The following is a 19,664-nucleotide window of genomic DNA, read 5'->3' as shown; positions in this document are numbered from 1 at the left end:
TCTAGTGGCCAGAAGGTGGTATTAAGGCATTACACACCATAGAGAAGGATAGAGGCCTCTAGTGGCCAGAAGGCGGTATTAAGGCATTACACACCATAGAGAATGATAGAGGCCTCTAGTGGCCAGAAGGCGGTATTGAGGCATTACACACCATAGAGAATGATAGAGGCCTCTAGTGGCCAGAAGGCGGTATTAAGGAATTACACACCATAGAGAATGATAGAGGCCTCTAGTGGCCAGAAGGCGGTATTAAGGCATTACACACCATAGAGAATGATAGAGGCCTCTAGTGGCCAGAAGGTGGTATTAAGGCATTACACACCATAGAGAAGGATAGAGGCCTCTAGTGGCCAGAAGGCGGTATTAAGGCATTACACACCATAGAGAATGATAGAGGCCTCTAGTGGCCAGAAGGCGGTATTAAGGCATTACACACCATAGAGAATGATAGAGGCCTCTAGTGGCCAGAAGGTGGTATTAAGGCATTACACACCATAGAGAATGATAGAGGCCTCTAGTGGCCAGAAGGTGGTATTGAGGCATTACACACCATAGAGAATGATAGAGGCCTCTAGTGGCCAGAAGGTGGCATTAAGGCATTACACACCATAGAGAATGATAGAGGCCTCTAGTGGCCAGAAGGTGGCATTAAGGCATTACACACCATAGAGAATGATAGAGGCCTCTAGTGGCCAGAAGGTGGCATTAAGGCATTACACACCATAGAGAATGATAGAGGCCTCTAGTGGCCAGAAGGTGGCATTAAGGCATTACACACCATAGAGAATGATAGAGGCCTCTAGTGGCCAGAAGGTGGCATTAAGGCATTACACACCATAGAGAATGATAGAGGCCTCTAGTGGCCAGAAGGTGGCATTAAGGCATTACACACCATAGAGAATGATAGAGGCCTCTAGTGGCCAGAAGGTGGCATTAAGGCATTACACACCATAGAGAATGATAGAGGCCTCTAGTGGCCAGAAGGTGGCATTAAGGCATTACACACCATAGAGAATGATAGAGGCCTCTAGTGGCCAGAAGGTGGCATTAAGGCATTACACACCATAGAGAATGATAGAGGCCTCTAGTGGCCAGAAGGTGGTATTAAGGCATTACACACCATAGAGAATGATAGAGGCCTCTAGTGGCCAGAAGGTGGTATTAAGGCATTACACACCATAGAGAATGATAGAGGCCTCTAGTGGCCAGAAGGTGGTATTAAGGCATTACACACCATAGAGAATGATAGAGGCCTCTAGTGGCCAGAAGGTGGTATTAAGGCATTACACACCATAGAGAATGATAGAGGCCTCTAGTGGCCAGAAGGTGGTATTAAGGCATTACACACCATAGAGAATGATAGAGGCCTCTAGTGGCCAGAAGGTGGTATTAAGGCATTACACACCATAGAGAATGATAGAGGCCTCTAGTGGCCAGAAGGTGGTATTAAGGCATTACACACCATAGAGAATGATAGAGGCCTCTAGTGGCCAGAAGGTGGTATTAAGGCATTACACACCATAGAGAATGATAGAGGCCTCTAGTGGCCAGAAGGTGGTATTAAGGCATTACACACCATAGAGAATGATAGAGGCCTCTAGTGGCCAGAAGGTGGTATTAAGGCATTACACACCATAGAGAATGATAGAGGCCTCTAGTGGCCAGAAGGTGGTATTAAGGCATTACACACCATAGAGAATGATAGAGGCCTCTAGTGGCCAGAAGGCGGTATTAAGGCATTACACACCATAGAGAAGGATAGAGGTATCTAGTGGCCAGAAGGTGGTATTAAGTCCTTAATGCTGTGTTGAGTTGGAATACAGTGTTCCTCTAGTGATGGGCGGTGTTGTGTATTGCAGGTGGAATAAATCAGTGTAATTGTATATCTGTATATTCCAGATAGATGTGGAATATGATTCTATAATGTGTCTATATTCCAGGTGGAATAGGATTCTATAATGTGTCTGTATATTCCAGGTGGAATATGATTCTATAATGTGTCTGTATATTCCAGGTGGAGGTGGAATATGATTCTATAATGTGTCTGTATATTCCAGGTGGAATATGATTCTATAATGTGTCTGTATATTCCAGGTGGAATATGATTCTATAATGTGTCTGTATATTCCAGGTGGAATATGATTCTATAATGTGTCTGTATATTCCAGGTGGAATATGATTCTATAATGTGTCTGTATATTCCAGGTGGAATATGATTCTATAATGTGTCTGTATATTCCAGGTGGAATATGATTCTATAATGTGTCTGTATATTCCAGGTGGAATATGATTCTATAATGTGTCTGTATATTCCAGGTGGAATATGATTCTATAATGTGTCTGTATATTCCAGGTGGAATATGATTCTATAATGTGTCTGTATATTCCAGGTGGAATATGATTCTATAATGTGTCTGTATATTCCAGGTGGAGGTGGAATATGATTCTATAATGTGTCTGTATATTCCAGGTGGAATATGATTCTATAATGTGTCTGTATATTCCAGGTAGATGTGGAATATGATTCTATAATGTGTCTGTATATTCCAGGTGGAATATGATTCTATAATGTGTCTGTATATTCCAGGTGGAATATGATTCTATAATGTGTCTGTGTATTCCAGGTAGATGTGGAGGTGTACAGGAGAGACTCTAAGAGGCTTCCAGGTTTAGGAGAACCTGACATCGACTGGGAGGAGAGTGTTTACCTGAATCTGATCCTAATGAAGGTTGGTATGACAACAAGCACATTCCCAGGCTGTCTCCCGTCCCAGTACTAACCGGGCCCGACCCTGAACGGGCTGTCTCCCGTAACAGTACTAACCAGGCCCGACCCTGAACGGGCTGTCTCCCGTCCCAGTACTAACCAGGCCCGACCCTGAACGGGCTGTCTCCCGTCCCAGTACTAACCAGGCCCGACCCTGAACGGGCTGTCTCCCGTCCCAGTACTAACCAGGCCCGACCCTGAACGGGTTGTCTCCCGTCCCAGTACTAACCAGGCCCGACCCTGAACGGGCTGTCTCCCGTCCCAGTACTAACCAGGCCCGACCCTGAACGGGCTGTCTCCCATCCCAGTACTAACCAGGCCCGACCCTGAACGGGCTGTCTCCCGTCCCAGTAGTAACCAGGCCCGACCCTGAACGGGCTGTCTCCCGTCCCAGTACTAACCAGGCCCGACCCTGAACGGGCTGTCTCCCGTCCCAGTACTAACCAGGCCCGACCCTGAACGGGCTGTCTCCCGTCCCAGTACTAACCAGGCCCGACCCTGAACGGGCCGTCTCCCATCCCAGTACTAACCGGGCCCCCGTCCCAGTACTAACCAGGCCCGACCCTGAACAGGCTGTCTCCCGTCCCAGTACTAACCGGGCCCGACCCTGAACGGGCTGTCTCCCGTCCCAGTACTAACCAGGCCCGACCCTGAACGGTCTGCCTCCCGTCCCAGTACTAACCAGGCCCGACCCTGAACGGTCTGCCTCCCGTCCCAGTAGTAACCAGGCCCGACCCTGAACGGTCTGCCTCCCGTCCCAGTACTAACCAGGCCCGACCCTGAACGGGCTGTCTCCCGTCCCAGTAGTAACCAGGCCCGACCCTGAACGGGCTGCCTCCCGTCCCAGTACTAACCGGGCCCCCGTCCCAGTACTAACCAGGCCCGACCCTGAACGGTCTGCCTCCCGTCCCAGTAGTAACCAGGCCCGACCCTGAACGGTCTGCCTCCCGTCCCAGTACTAACCAGGCCCGACCCTGAACGGGCTGTCTCCCGTCCCAGTAGTAACCAGGCCCGACCCTGAACGGGCTGTCTCCCGTCCCAGTACTAACCAGGCCCGACCCTGAACGGGCTGTCTCCCGTCCCAGTACTAACCAGGCCCGACCCTGAACGGGCTGTCTCCCGTCCCAGTACTAACTAGTATCACAAGTGATTCTGCATTTAATGCTTTATCATAAAGGTGCATTTTCCCGTCGTTCACACGGGATAACACGTCGTTGGTAGTGATAGCCTAATATTGTCACCATCACACTTTTTTTAGAAATGTTTTATTTATTAAATTTTTTCTCCCCAATTTCGATCTTGTCTCATCGTTGCAACTCCCCAACGGGTTCGGGAGGCGAAGGTGGAGTCATGCGTCCTCTGAAACATGACCCGCCAAACCGCGCTCCTTAACACCCACCCGCTTAACCCGGAAGTTAGCCGCACCAATGTGTCGGAGGAAACACTGTTCAACTGGCGACCGAAGTCAGCCTGCAGGCACCCGGCCCGCCACAAGGAGTCGCTAGAGAGCGATGAGCCAAGTAAAGCCCCCCCCTAACCCGGACGAAGCTGGGCTAATTGTGCGCCGTCCTATGGGACTCCCGGCCACGGCCGGTTGGGGCACAGCCCGGGAATGAACCCAGGTCTGTAGTATCGTCTCTAGCACTGCGATGCAGTACCTTAGACCGCTGTGTCACCTGACATTTTCCTAGGAAAGTCTAGTTCAGAATATGGTTGGATAAAACCAAATTCATGACCTCTCTCTTTTTCTCTATCAGCTGGACTATGTGGTGACGTGTGCTGTCTGCACACGCTCAGATGCAGGAGACATTCACATCCACAGGAAGAAGTCTCAGGTAAGAGACGGGACTCTTCAGACTACATCCCATAGGATTTACTAATGTAGCTGTGGATAGATGGGTCTCCACAGAACCTAACCCAGTAACTCTCTCTCTCGCTTTCTCTCTCTTCTCTCTCGCTCGCGCTTTCTCTCTTTCTCTCTCTCTCGCTTTCTCTCTCTTCTCTCTCGGGTTCTCTCTCGTCCCCTCCCCTCTCTCTCTCTTCACCTCGTCACCTCTCTCTCCCCCTTTCTCTCTCACTCTCCTCATCCCCCTCCCCTTCCTCTCTCTCTCTCTTTCCCTCCCCCTTTCCTCTCTCTCTCTTTCCCTCCCCCTTTCTCTATCACTCTCCTCATCCCTCTCTCTCCCCCTTTCTCTCTCTCTCTCTCCCCCCTTCCTCTCCCTTTCTCTATATATCTCTCCTCGTCCCTCTCTTTCCCTTACTTTATCTCTCTCTTTTCTCTCTCCCCCCTTCCTCTCCCTTTATATCTCTCCTCGTCCCTCTCTTTCCCTTCCTCTCTCTCCCCTTCCTCTCCCTTTCTCTATATATCTCTCCTCGTCCCTCTCTTTCCCTTCCTCTCTCTCCCCTTCCTCTCCCTTTCTCTATATCTCTCTCTCTCTCGTCCCTCTCTCCCCCTTTCTCTCTCTCTCTCTCTCTCTCTCTCTCTCTCTCTCTCTCTCTCTCTCTCTCTCCCCTTCCTCTCCCTTTCTCTATATATCTCTCCTCGTCCCTCTCTCCCCCTTTCTCTCTCTCTCTCTCTCTCTCTCTCTCTCTCTCTCTCTCTCCCCTTCCTCTCCCTTTCTCTATATATCTCTCCTCGTCCCTCTCTCCCCCTTTCTCTCTCTCTCTCCCCTTCCTCTCCCTTTCTCTATATATCTCTCCTCGTCCCTCTCTCCCCCTTTCTCTCTCTCTCTCCCCTTCCTCTCCCTTTCTCTATATATCTCTCCTCGTCCCTCTCTCCCCCTTTCTCTCTCTCTCTCTCCCCTTCCTCTCCCTTTCTCTATATCTCTCCTCGTCCCTCTCTTTCCCTTCCTTTATCTCTCCCTCTCTCTCTCATCACAGCAAGTGTATGCGTCTCCCAGTAAACACGCCATGGACAGTAAAGGGGAGGAGTCTAAGATGAGCTACCCCAACATCTTCTTCATGATTGACAACTTTGAGGAGGTAACCGTGACAACCGCCCTCAATCCCCTCCTCCCCAGCCCAATCAGGCACCTGACAGGTTGTGATTGACTGCCGGGGGCGTCCAGTAGGGCCCTCTGGGAGATGGGCTGTGTATTGAAGTGTGACCTGGGGTGTAGTCATTAGTCGGTCTCTGTTGCAAAGCGGAAACCGTTTACTCCAAACGGAAAAAGTTTTACAATGAAAACGAGAGTTTCAATTGGACAAATTCAGGTAGGACCCTCCCCCGTTTCATTCCATTTCCTCTGTTTACTTCCTTCGGTTCGTTAGAGTAAACGGTTTCCGTTGCAAAACGTTTTTTTTTGCAACGGAATCTAACTAATGAATACACCCCTGACGCTGTCAGTCCATTTAAAAGCCACTACTGCAGTCCACTGATTCTAGTGTATTAACCTCATGGCAGACGGGGTCCGTTACAAATTGATTTTTTTCCTGGGAAGGAAATCGATGACTTTCTCTCTACGTTTTTACAGTGAAAATATAAAACAGCAGTAACCAGGCCCGACCCTGAACGGGCTGTCTCCCGTCCCAGTACTAACCAGGCCCGACCCTGAACGGGCTGTCTCCCGTCCCAGTAGTATGAAACAGCAGTAACCAGGCCCGACCCTGAACGGGCTGTCTCCCGTCCCAGTACTAACCAGGCCCGACCCTGAACGGGCTGTCTCCCGTCCCAGTACTAACCAGGCCCGACCCTGAACGGGCTGTCTCCCGTCCCAGTACTAACCAGGCCCGACCCTGAACGGGCTGTCTCCCGTCCCAGTACTAACCGGGCCCGACCCTGAACGGGCTGTCTCCCGTCCCAGTACTAACCAGGCCCGACCCTGAACGGGCTGTCTCCCGTCCCAGTACTAACCGGGCCCGACCCTGAACGGTCTGCCTCCCGTCCCAGTACTATGAAACAGCAGTAACCAGGCCCGACCCTGAACGGGCTGTCTCCCGTCCCAGTAGTATGAAACAGCAGTAACCAGGCCCGACCCTGAACGGGCTGTCTCCCGTCCCAGTACTAACCAGGCCCGACCCTGAACGGGCTGTCTCCCGTCCCAGTACTAACCAGGCCCGACCCTGAACGGGCTGTCTCCCGTCCCAGTAGTAACCAGGCCCGACCCTGAACGGGCTGTCTCCCGTCCCAGTACTAACCGGGCCCGACCCTGAACGGGCTGTCTCCCGTCCCAGTAGTATGAAACAGCAGTAACCAGGCCCGACCCTGAACGGGCTGTCTCCCGTCCCAGTACTAACCAGGCCCGACCCTGAACGGGCTGTCTCCCGTCCCAGTACTAACCAGGCCCGACCCTGAACGGGCTGTCTCCCGTCCCAGTACTAACCGGGCCCCCGTCCCAGTACTAACCAGGCCCGACCCTGAACGGGCTGTCTCCCGTCCCAGTACTAACCGGGCCCGACCCTGAACGGGCTGTCTCCCGTCCCAGTACTAACCAGGCCCGACCCTGAACGGGCTGTCTCCCGTCCCAGTACTAACCGGGCCCCCGTCCCAGTACTAACCAGGCCCGACCCTGAACGGGCTGTCTCCCGTCCCAGTACATTTACATTTACATTTAAGTCATTTAGCAGACGCTCTTATCCAGAGCGACTTACAAATTGGTGCATTCACCTTATGACATCCAGTGGAACAGCCACTTTACAATAGTGCATCTAAATCTTTTAAGGGGGGGGGGGGGGTCAGAAGGATTACTTTATCCTATCCTAGGTATTCCTTAAAGAGGTGGGGTTTCAGGTGTCTCCGGAAGGTGGTGATTGACTCCGCTGTCCTGGCGTCGTGAGGGAGTTTGTTCCACCATTGGGGTGCCAGAGCGGCGAACAGTTTTGACTGGGCTGAGCGGGAACTGTACTTCCTCAGTGGTAGGGAGGCGAGCAGGCCAGAGGTGGGCCCGACCCTGAACGGGCTGTCTCCCGTCCCAGTAGTATGAAACAGCAGTAACCAGGCCCGACCCTGAACGGGCTGTCTTTAAAACAGCAGTGGTTGAACCGGTCTTTTCAGTTCCTGGTATCAGCTTTCTCAGCTAAACTACGTGACTCGGCAAACACACTTGTAAACACACTTGTAAACAGACTTGTAAACACACTTGTAAACACACTTGTAAACAGACTTGTAAACAGACTTGTAAACAGACTTGTAAACAGACGCTCATTATTCTAACGTAGTGGTTCTCAACTGGTTTTGCTTCGGGAAACAAATTGAACCAGATTGTCTGTCACGACCCAATATTCGCATCGCGAAAAATAATATAGAAAACTTGTCCAATTATATGACAATAAAATGTTGCCCATATTCTTGAAGAATGTTAAGCCCACTGGTTTCAGACAACAACGACCAACCAAATCCACTAAATAGCTGATAACTCTAAAAATACTGGGATTTAAATTATTTTTTAAAAATATATTCAGTTCCAGTCAAAAGGTTGGACACACCTACTCATTCAGGGGTTTTTCTTTATTTTTACTATTTTCTACATTGTAGAATAATAATGAAGACATCAAAACTATGAAATAACACATATGGAATCATGTAGTAACCAAAAAAAGTGTTATCAAATGTATTCATAAAGCCCTTCGTACATCAGCTGATATCTCAAAGTGCTGTACAGAAACCCAGCCTAAAACCCCAAACAGCAAGCAATGCAGGTGTAGAAGCACGGTGGCTAGGAAAAACTCCCTAGAAAGGCCAGAACCTAGGAAGAAACCTAGAGAGGAACCAGGCTATGAGGGGTGGCCAGTCCTCTTCTGGCTGTGCCAGGTGGAGATTATAACAGAACATGGCCAAGATGTTCATAAATGACTAGCAGGGTCAAATAATAATAATCACAGTAGTTGTCGAGAGTGCAGCAAGAGTTAGTCAGCAGGAGTTATCCAAATATATTTGAGATTCTTCAAGTAGCCACCCTTTGCCTTGATGACAGCTTTGAGGAGGTAACCGTGACAACCACTTTGCCGTGACGACAGCTTTGCACACTACTGGCGTTCTCTCAACCAGCTTTTTAAATGTATTTTTATTTAACCTTTATTTAACTAGGCAAGTCAGTTAAGAATCAATTCTTATTTACAATGACGGCCTACCCCGGCCAAACCCAGACGACGCTGGGCCAATTGTGCGCCGCCCTATGAGACTCCCAATCACGGCCGGATGTGATACAGCCTGGATTCGAACCAGGGACTGTAGTGACGCCTCTTAGACCGCTGTGCCACTCGGGAGCCCTAAGTTTCATGAGGTAGTCACCTGGAATGCTTTTCAATTAACAGGTGTGTCTTGTTAAAAGTTAATTTGTGGAATTTCTTTCCTTCTTAATGCATTTGAGCCAATCAGTTGTGTTGTGACAAGGTAGGGGTGGTATACAGAAGATAGCCCTATTTGGTAAAAGACCAAGTCCATATTATGGCAAGAACAGCTCAAATAAGCAAAGAGAAACGACAGTCCATCATTACTTTAAGACATGAAGGTCAGTCAATACGGAACATTTCAAGAACTTTGAACGTTTCTTCAAGTTCAGTCGCAAAAACCATCAAGTGCTATGATGAAACTGGCTCTCATGAGGACCGCCACAGGAAAGGAAGACCCAGAGTTCCCTCTGCTGCAGAGGATAAGTTCATTAGAGATACCAGACTCAGATTGGAAAGGAAGACCCAGAGTTACCTCTGCTGCAGAGGATAAGTTCATTAGAGATACCAGACTCAGATTGGAAAGGAAGACCCAGAGTTCCCTCTGCTGCAGAGGATAAGTTCATTAGAGATACCCGCGACCCATTCAGAACCTCCCGCGACCCAAATTTGGGCCGCGATCCACCAGTTGAGAATCACTGTTCTAACGTGTGCGTCTCTCTCTCTCTCTCTCTCTCTCTCTCTCTCTCTGTCTCTCTCTCTCTGTCTCTCTCTGTCTCTCTCTGTCTCTCTCTGTCTCTCTCTGTCTCTCTCTGTCTCTCTCTGTCTCTCTCTGTCTCTCTCTCTCTGTCTCTCTCTGTCTCTCTCTCTCTGTCTCTCTCTGTCTCTTGTCTCTGTCTCTCTCTGTCTCTCTCTGTCTGTCTCTGTCTCTTGTCTCTGTCTCTCTCTGTCTCTCTCTGTCTCTCTCTGTCTCTCTCTGTCTCTCTCTGTCTCTCTCTGTCTCTCTGTCTCTTCTCTCTCTCTGTCTCTCTGTCTCTTGTCTCTCTCTCTCTGTCTCTCTCTCTCTGTCTCTTGTCTCTGTCTCTTGTCTCTGTCTCTTGTCTCTGTCTCTTGTCTCTCTCTCTGTCTCTCTCTCTGTCTCTCTCTCTGTCTCTCTGTCTCTCTCTGTCTCTCTGTCTCTCTCTGTCTCTCTGTCTCTCTCTGTCTCTCTGTCTCTCTCTGTCTCTCTCTCTCTCTGTGTGTCTCTCTGTCTCTCTCTCTCTGTGTGTAGGTGTTCTGTGACATGACGGTAGGAGAGGGGGAGATGGTGTGTGTGGAGTTGGTAGCCAGTGATAAGAGCAACACGTTCCAAGGCGTCGTCTTCCAAGGTTCCATCCGCTACGAAGCTCTGAAGAAGGTTTACGACAACAGAGTAAGTCTCTCTACTCTATAGATATCTATCTGGGATTCCTCTCTGGAGAAGGTTTACGACAACAGAGTAAGTCTCTCTACTCTATAGATATCTATCTGGGATTCCTCTCTGGAGAAGGTTTACGACAACAGAGTAAGTCTCTCTACTCTATAGATATCTATCTGGGATTCCTCTCTGGAGAATTTCCATACAGTGCATTTTGAAAATTTGCAAACCCCTTGACTTTTTCCCCATAAATTTGTTACAGCATTATTCGAAAATGTATTTAATTATTTATTTTTTAATATCATCAATCTACACACAATACCACAATGACAAAGGAAAAACAGGTTTTTATAAATGTGTCAATAATAAAAAAATGAAATATCAAATTTACATAAGTATTCAGACCCTTTACTCAGTACTTTGTAAAAACACCTTTGGCAGCGATTACAGCCTCAAGTCTTCTTGGGTATGACACTACAAGCTTGGCACACCTGTATTTGGGGAGGTTCTCCCATTCTTCTCTGCAGATCCTCTCAAGCTCTGTCAGGTTGGATGGTGAGTGTCGCTGCACAGCTATTTTCAGGTCTCTCCAGAGATGTTAGATCGGGTTCAAGTCCGGGCTCTGGCTGGGTCACTGAAGGACATTCAGAGACTTGTCCCGAAGCCACTGCTGCGTTGTCTTGACTGTGTGCTTGGGGTCGTTGTCCTGTTGGAAGGTGAACCTTCGCCCCTCAGTCTGAGGTCCTGAGCGCTATGGAGCAGGTTATCAAGGATCTCTCTGTGCCTTGATCCATCAATCTTTCCCTCGATCCTGACTAGTCTCCCAGTTCCTGCCGCTGAAAAACCTCCCCCCACCATGCTTCACCGTAGGGATGCTGCCACCACCATGCTTCACCGTAGGGATGCTGCCAGGTTTCCCCTCCAGACGTGACATTTGGCATTCAGGCCAAAGAGTTCAATCAGACCAGAGAATCTTGTTTCTCATGGTCTGAGATTCCTTTTGGCAAACTCCAAGCGGGCTGTCATGTACCTTTTACTTCCAGCCACTCTACCATAAAGGCCTGATTGGTGTAGTGCTGCAGAGATGGTTGTCCTTCTGGAAGGTTCTCCCATCTCCACAGAGGAACTCTGGAGTTCTGTCAGTGACCATCGTGTTCTTGGTCACCTCCCTGACCAAGGCCGTTCTCGCCAGATTGCTCAGTTTGGCCGGGCGGCCAGCTCTAGGAAGAGTCTTGGTGGTTCCAAACTTCTTCCATTTAAGAATGATGGAGGCCACTGTGTTCTTGGAGACCTTCAACACTGCAGAAATGTTTTGGTACCCTTCCCCAGATCTGTGCCTCGACACAATCCTGTCTCGGAGCTCTACGGACAATTCCTTCGACCTCATGGCTTGGTTTTTGCTCTGACATGCACTGTCAACTGTGGGACATTAAATAGACAGGTGTGTGCCTTTACAAATCAGTTGAATTTCCCACCGGTGGACTCCAATCAAGTTGTAGAAATATCTCAAGGATGATCAATGGAAACAGGATGCACCTGAACTCAATTTAGAGTCTCATAGCAAAGGGTCTGAATACTTATGTAAATAAGGTATTTGTTGAAATTTATTTTGATTGAGGATTTTTTGTTATTTAATACATTTTAGAACAAGGCTGTAATGTAACAAAATGTGAAGGGGTCTGAATACTTTCCTGAATGCACTGTATATTCTGTGAAAATGTGAAATCAGTCTCAAGCTGTGAGAAACTTTACTGCTTTAATTACATGAAGACAGCAGCCCTTGGAAAGAAGGAAACTGGATATGAAATGTAGTTTACAGACATTACTAACAGAAACACACAGGACTTTGTAGTTTGGACAAGACATTACTAACAGAAACACAGGACTTTGTAGTTTGGACAAGACATTACTAACAGAAACACAGGACTTTGTAGTTTGGACAAGACATTACTAACAGAAACACAGGACTTTGTAGTTTGGACAAGACATTACTAACAGAAACACAGGACTTTGTAGTTTGGACAAGACATTACTAACAGAAACACAGGACTTTGTAGTTTGGACAAGACATTACTAACAGAAACACAGGACTTTGTAGTTTGGACAAGACATTACTAACAGAAACACAGGACTTTGTAGTTTGTGGACAAGACATTACTAACAGAAACACACAGGACTTTGTAGTTTGGACAAGACATTACTAACAGAAACACAGGACTTTGTAGTTTGGACAAGACATTACTAACAGAAACACAGGACTTTGTAGTTTGTGGACAAGACATTACTAACAGAAACACAGGACTTTGTAGTTTGTGGACAAGACATTACTAACAAACACAGGACTTTGTAGTTTGGACAAGACATTACTAACAAACACAGGACTTTGTAGTTTGGACAAGACATTACTAACAGAAACACAGGACTTTGTAGTTTGTGGACAAGACATTACTAACAGAAACACAGGACTTTGTAGTTTGTGGACAAGACATTACTAACAGAAACACAGGACTTTGTAGTTTGTGGACAAGACATTACTAACAGAAACACACAGGACTTTGTAGTTTGGACAAGACATTACTAACAGAAACACAGGACTTTGTAGTTTGGACAAGACATTACTAACAGAAACACAGGACTTTGTAGTTTGTGGACAAGACATTACTAACAGAAACACAGGACTTTGTAGTTTGTGGACAAGACATTACTAACAAACACAGGACTTTGTAGTTTGGACAAGACATTACTAACAAACACAGGACTTTGTAGTTTGGACAAGACATTACTAACAGAAACACAGGACTTTGTAGTTTGTGGACAAGACATTACTAACAGAAACACAGGACTTTGTAGTTTGGACAAGACATTACTAACAGAAACACAGGACTTTGTAGTTTGGACAAGACATTACTAACAGAAACACAGGACTTTGTAGTTTGGACAAGACATTACTAACAGAAACACAGGACTTTGTAGTTTGGACAAGACATTACTAACAGAAACACAGGACTTTGTAGTTTGGACAAGACATTACTAACAGAAAAACAGGACTTTGTAGTTTGTGGACAAGACATTACTAACAGAAACACACAGGACTTTGTAGTTTGGACAAGACATTACTAACAGAAACACACAGGACTTTGTAGTTTGGACAAGACATTACTAACAAACACAGGACTTTGTAGTTTGGACAAGACATTACTAACAAACACAGGACTTTGTAGTTTGTGGACAAGACATTACTAACAGAAACACAGGACTTTGTAGTTTGGACAAGACAATACTAACAGAAAAACACAGGACATTGTAGTTTGTGGACAAGACATTACTAACAGAAACACAGGACTTTGTAGTTGGTGGACAAGACATTACTAACAGAAAAACACAGGACACATAGTTGATGGTTAAAGACAAGATTCAAAACGATCCATCTAAAATCTTTCTGTTGTGTCTTTGTTTTGTAGGTGAGTGTGGCGGCTAAGATGGCCCAGCGCATGTCGTTTGGCTTCTATAAGTACAACAACATGGAGTTTGTCAGGATGAAGGGGCCGCAGGGCAAAGGTCACGCTGAGATGGCGGTGAGCCGGGTCCCGACCGGAGACACGTCCCCCTGCGGCACAGAGGAGGACCTGGACTCACCCCTACACGAGAGGGTGAGTAGAGTAGACAAATAGGCACGCACACACACACATAAGAAGGTTAGACACACACACACACACACACACACACATGAGAGGGTCAGGACACACACAAAAAAACGTGCATGGACACATATATATAAAACATTAAGGACACCTGCTCTTTCCATAACAGACTGACCAGGTGAATCCAGGTGAAAGATATGATCCCTTATTCATGTCACTTATTAAATCCACTTCAATCAGTGTAGATGAAGGGGAGGAGACGGGTTAAAGAAGGATTTTTAAGACTTGAGACAATTGAGACATGGATTGTGTATGAGTGCCATTCAGAGGGTGAATAGGGAAGACAGAATATTTAAGTGAGGGGGTTTGGTAGTAGGTGCCAGGAACCGGTTTGTGTCAAGAACTGCAACGCTGCTGGGTTTTTCACGCTCAACAGTTTCCTGTGTGTTTCAAGAATGGTTCACCACCCAAAGGACATCGAGCCAACTTGACAAAACTGTGGGAAGCATTGGAGTCAACATGGGCCAGCTTCCCTGTGGAACGCTTTCGACACCTTGTAGAGTCCATGACCCGACGAGGCTGTTCTGAGGACAAAAAGGGGGGTGCAACTCAATGTTAGGAAGGTGTTCTTAATGTTTTGTCCACTCAGTGAACACACTCAAACACAAGGTTATTATACACAGCATGGACACCCAGGGTCAGGACCCTAACCGTCGGCTGGAGGGCCGGGGCGCTAACCGTCGGCTGGAGGGCCGGGGCGCTAACCGTCGGCTGGAGGGCCGGGGCGCTAACCGTCGGCTAGAGGGCCGGGGCGCTAACCGTCGGCTGGAGGGCCGGGGCGCTAACCGTCGGCTGGAGGGCCGGGACGCTAACCGTCGGCTGGAGGGCCGGGGCGCTAACCGTCGGCTGGAGGGCCGGGGCGCTAACCGTCGGCTGGAGGGCCGGGACGCTAACCGTCGGCTAGAGGGCCGGGGCGCTAACCGTCGGCTAGAGGGCCGGGGCGCTAACCGTCGGCTAGAGGGCCGGGGCGCTAACCGTCGGCTAGAGGGCCGGGGCGCTAACCGTCGGCTAGAGGGCCGGGGCGCTAACCGTCGGCTAGAGGGCCGGGGCGCTAACCGTCGGCTAGAGGGCCGGGGCGCTAACCGTCGGCTGGAGGGCCGGGGCGCTAACCGTCGGCTGGAGGGCCGGGGCGCTAACCGTCGGCTGGAGGGCCGGGACGCTAACCGTCCGCTGGAGGGCCGGGACGCTAACCGTCAGGACGCTAACCGTCCGCTGGAGGGCCGGGGCGCTAACCGTCGGCTAGAGGGCCGGGACCCTAACCGTCGGCTAGAGGGCCGGGGCGCTAACCGTCGGCTGGAGGGCCGGGGCGCTAACCGTCGGCTGGAGGGCCGGGGCGCTAACCGTCGGCTGGAGGGCCGGGGCGCTAACCGTCGGCTGGAGGGCCGGGGCGCTAACCGTCGGCTGGAGGGCCGGGGCGCTAACCGTCCGCAGTATGTTATTACTGAGTTACTACAGTGTATTAAACATGGCAGTATGTTATATTATTACTGAGTTACTACAGTGTATTAAACATGGCAGTATGTTATATTATTACTGAGTTACTACAGTGTATTAAACATGGCAGTATGTTATATTATTACTGAGTTACTACAGTGTATTAAACATGGCAGTATGTTATATTACTGAGTTACTACAGTGTAGTAAACAACATGGCAGTATGTTATATTACTGAGTTACTACAGTGTAGTAAACAACATGGCAGTATGTTATACTATTACTGAGTTACTACAGTGTAGTAAACATGGCAGTATGTTATTACTGAGTTACTACAGTGTATCAAACAACATGGCAGTATGTTATATTATTACTGAGTTACTACAGTGTATTAAACATGGCAGTATATTATATTATTACTGAGTTACCACAGTGTATTAAACAACATGGCAGTATGTTATATTATTACTGAGTTACTACAGTGTAGTAAACATGGCAGTATGTTATATTATTACAGTGTATTAAACATGGCAGTATGTTATATTATTACTGAGTTACTACAGTGTAGTATGTTATATTATTACTGAGTTACTACAGTGTAGTAAACAGGGCAGTATGTTATATTATTACTGAGTTACTACAGTGTAGTAAACAGGGCAGTATGTTATATTATTACTGAGTTACTACAATGTAGTAAACATGGCAGTATGTTATATTATTGCTGAGTTACTACAGTGTATTCAACATGGCAGTATGTTATATTATTACTGAGTTACTACAGTGTATTAAACAACATGGCAGTATGTTATATTATTACTGAGTTACTACAGTGTAGTAAACATGGCAGTATGTTATTACTGAGTTACTACAGTGTATTAAACATGGCAGTATGTTATATTATTACTGAGTTACTACAGTGTATTAAACAACATGGCAGTATGTTATATTATTACTGAGTTACTACAGTGTAGTAAACATGGCAGTATGTTATATTATTACTGAGTTACTACAGTGTAGTAAACATGGCAGTATGTTATATTATTACTGAGTTACTACAGTGTAGTAAACATGGCAGTATGTTATATTATTACTGAGTTACTACAGTGTAGTAAACATGGCAGTATGTTATATTATTACTGAGTTACTACAATGTAGTAAACATGGCAGTATGTTATATTATTACTGAGTTACTACAGTGTATTCAACATGGCAGTATGTTATATTATTACTGAGTTATTACAGTGTATTAAACATGGCAGTATGTTATATTATTACTGAGTTACTACAGTGTATTAAACATGGCAGTATGTTATATTATTACTGAGTTACTACAGTGTAGTAAACATGGCAGTATGTTATATTATTACTGAGTTACTACAGTGTATTAAACAACATGGCAGTATGTTATATTATTACTGAGTTACTACAGTGTAGTAAACATGGCAGTATGTTATATTATTACTGAGTTACTACAGTGTAGTAAACATGGCAGTATGTTTTATTACTGAGTTACTACAGTGTATTAAACATGGCAGTATGTTATATTATTACTGAGTTACTACAGTGTAGTAAACAGGGCAGTATGTTATATTATTACTGAGTTACTACAGTGTAGTAAACATGGCAGTATGTTTTATTACTGAGTTACTACAGTGTATTCAACATGGCAGTATGTTATATTATTACTGAGTTACTACAGTGTATTAAACATGGCAGTATGTTATATTGTTACTGAAGTGTAGTAAACATGGCAGTATGTTATATTATTACTACAGTGTAGTAAACATGGCAGTATGTTATATTATTACTGAGTTACTACAGTGTAGTAAACAGGGCAGTATGTTATATTATTACTGAGTTACTACAGTGTATTAAACAACATGGCAGTATGTTATATTATTACTGAGTTACTACAGTGTAGTAAACAACATGGCAGTATGTTATATTATTACTGAGTTACTGCCATGTTTACTACACTGTAGTATGTTATATTATTACTGAGTTACTACAGTGTAGCTAACAGGGCAGTATGTTATATTATTGCTGAGTTACTACAGTGTATTCAACATGGCAGTATGTTATATTATTACTGAGTTACTACAGTGTAGTAAACAACATGGCAGTATGTTATATTATTACTGAGTTACTACAGTGTATTAAACAACATGGCAGTATGTTATATTATTACTGAGTTACTACAGTGTAGTAAACATGGCAGTATGTTATTACTGAGTTACTACAGTGTATTAAACAACATGGCAGTATGTTATATTATTACTGAGTTACTACAGTGTATTAAACATGGCAGTATGTTATATTATTACTGAGTTACTACAGTGTATTAAACAACATGGCAGTATGTTATATTATTACTGAGTTACTACAGTGTAGTAAACATGGCAGTATGTTATATTATTACTGAGTTACTACAGTGTAGTAAACATGGCAGTATGTTATATTATTACTGAGTTACTACAATGTAGTAAACATGGCAGTATGTTATATTATTACTGAGTTACTACAGTGTATTCAACATGGCAGTATGTTATATTATTACTGAGTTATTACAGTGTATTAAACATGGCAGTATGTTATATTATTACTGAGTTACTACAGTGTATTAAACATGGCAGTATGTTATATTATTACTGAGTTACTACAGTGTAGTAAACATGGCAGTATGTTATATTATTACTGAGTTACTACAGTGTAGTAAACATGGCAGTATGTTTTATTACTGAGTTACTACAGTGTATTAAACATGGCAGTATGTTATATTATTACTGAGTTACTACAGTGTATTAAACAGGGCAGTATGTTATATTATTACTGAGTTACTACAGTGTAGTAAACAGGGCAGTATGTTATATTATTACTGAGTTACTACAGTGTAGTAAACATGGCAGTATGTTTTATTACTGAGTTACTACAGTGTATTCAACATGGCAGTATGTTATATTATTACTGAGTTACTACAGTGTATTAAACATGGCAGTATGTTATATTGTTACTGAAGTGTAGTAAACATGGCAGTATGTTATATTATTACTACAGTGTAGTAAACATGGCAGTATGTTATATTATTACTGAGTTACTACAGTGTAGTAAACAGGGCAGTATGTTATATTATTACTGAGTTACTACAGTGTATTAAACAACATGGCAGTATGTTATATTATTACTGAGTTACTACAGTGTAGTAAACAACATGGCAGTATGTTATATTATTACTGAGTTACTGCCATGTTTACTACACTGTAGTATGTTATATTATTACTGAGTTACTACAGTGTAGCTAACAGGGCAGTATGTTATATTATTGCTGAGTTACTACAGTGTATTCAACATGGCAGTATGTTATATTATTACTGAGTTACTACAGTGTAGTAAACATGGCAGTATGTTATATTATTACTGAGTTACTACAGTGTATTAAACAACATGGCAGTATGTTATATTATTACTGAGTTACTACAGTGTATTAAACATGGCAGTATGTTATATTATTACTGAGTTACTACAGTGTATTAAACAACATGGCAGTATGTTATATTATTACTGAGTTACTACAGTGTAGTAAACATGGCAGTATGTTATATTATTACTGAGTTACTACAGTGTATTAAACAACATGGCAGTATGTTATATTATTACTGAGTTACTACAGTGTAGTAAACAACATGGCAGTATGTTATATTATTACTGAGTTACTACAGTGTATTAAACATGGCAGTATGTTATATTATTACTGAGTTACTACAGTGTATTAAACAACATGGCAGTATGTTATATTATTACTGAGTTACTACAGTGTAGTAAACATGGCAGTATGTTATTACTGAGTTACTACAGTGTATCAAACAACATGGCAGTATGTTATATTATTACTGAGTTACTACAGTGTATTAAACAACATGGCAGTATGTTATATTATTACTGAGTTACTACAGTGTAGTAAACAACATGGCAGTATGTTATATTATTACTGAGTTACTACAATGTAGTAAACATGGCAGTATGTTATATTATTGCTGAGTTACTACAGTGTATTCAACATGGCAGTATGTTATATTATTACTGAGTTACTACAGTGTAGTAAACATGGCAGTATGTTATATTACTGAGTTACTACAGTGTAGTAAACAACATGGCAGTATGTTATATTACTGAGTTACTACAGTGGTAGTAAACCAACATGGCAGTATGTTATATTACTGAGTTACTACAGTGTAGTAAACATGGCAGTATGTTATTACTG

At 44.8% G+C, this 19,664-nt stretch overlaps 1 protein-coding gene across 2 annotated transcripts in view; it reads left to right on the top strand.

Moving 5' to 3' along the window:
* Positions 1-14,690, top strand: part of kiaa0930 (KIAA0930 ortholog) — a 55,994-nt gene extending 41,304 nt beyond the window's left edge. The window contains exons 3-8 of one of the 2 annotated variants that reach the window (XM_038982600.1): positions 2,625-2,729; positions 4,525-4,602; positions 5,648-5,749; positions 10,146-10,286; positions 13,733-13,921; positions 14,596-14,690. In XM_038982600.1, the coding sequence (XP_038838528.1) occupies positions 2,625-2,729; positions 4,525-4,602; positions 5,648-5,749; positions 10,146-10,286; positions 13,733-13,921; positions 14,596-14,622 (642 nt within the window). In that variant the 3' untranslated portion in view covers positions 14,623-14,690. The remainder of the gene's footprint in view (positions 1-2,624; positions 2,730-4,524; positions 4,603-5,647; positions 5,750-10,145; positions 10,287-13,732; positions 13,922-14,595) is intronic. The other variant, XM_038982601.1, reaches the window with a different exon arrangement.
* Positions 14,691-19,664: the final 4,974 nt, after the last annotated feature.

This window comes from Salvelinus namaycush, unplaced genomic scaffold (assembly GCF_016432855.1).
Source record: "Salvelinus namaycush isolate Seneca unplaced genomic scaffold, SaNama_1.0 Scaffold1214, whole genome shotgun sequence".
Lineage (NCBI taxonomy): Eukaryota > Metazoa > Chordata > Actinopteri > Salmoniformes > Salmonidae > Salvelinus > Salvelinus namaycush.
Note: the sequence above shows the minus strand (reverse complement) of the source record. Positions and strands in the feature narration are given on the sequence as shown.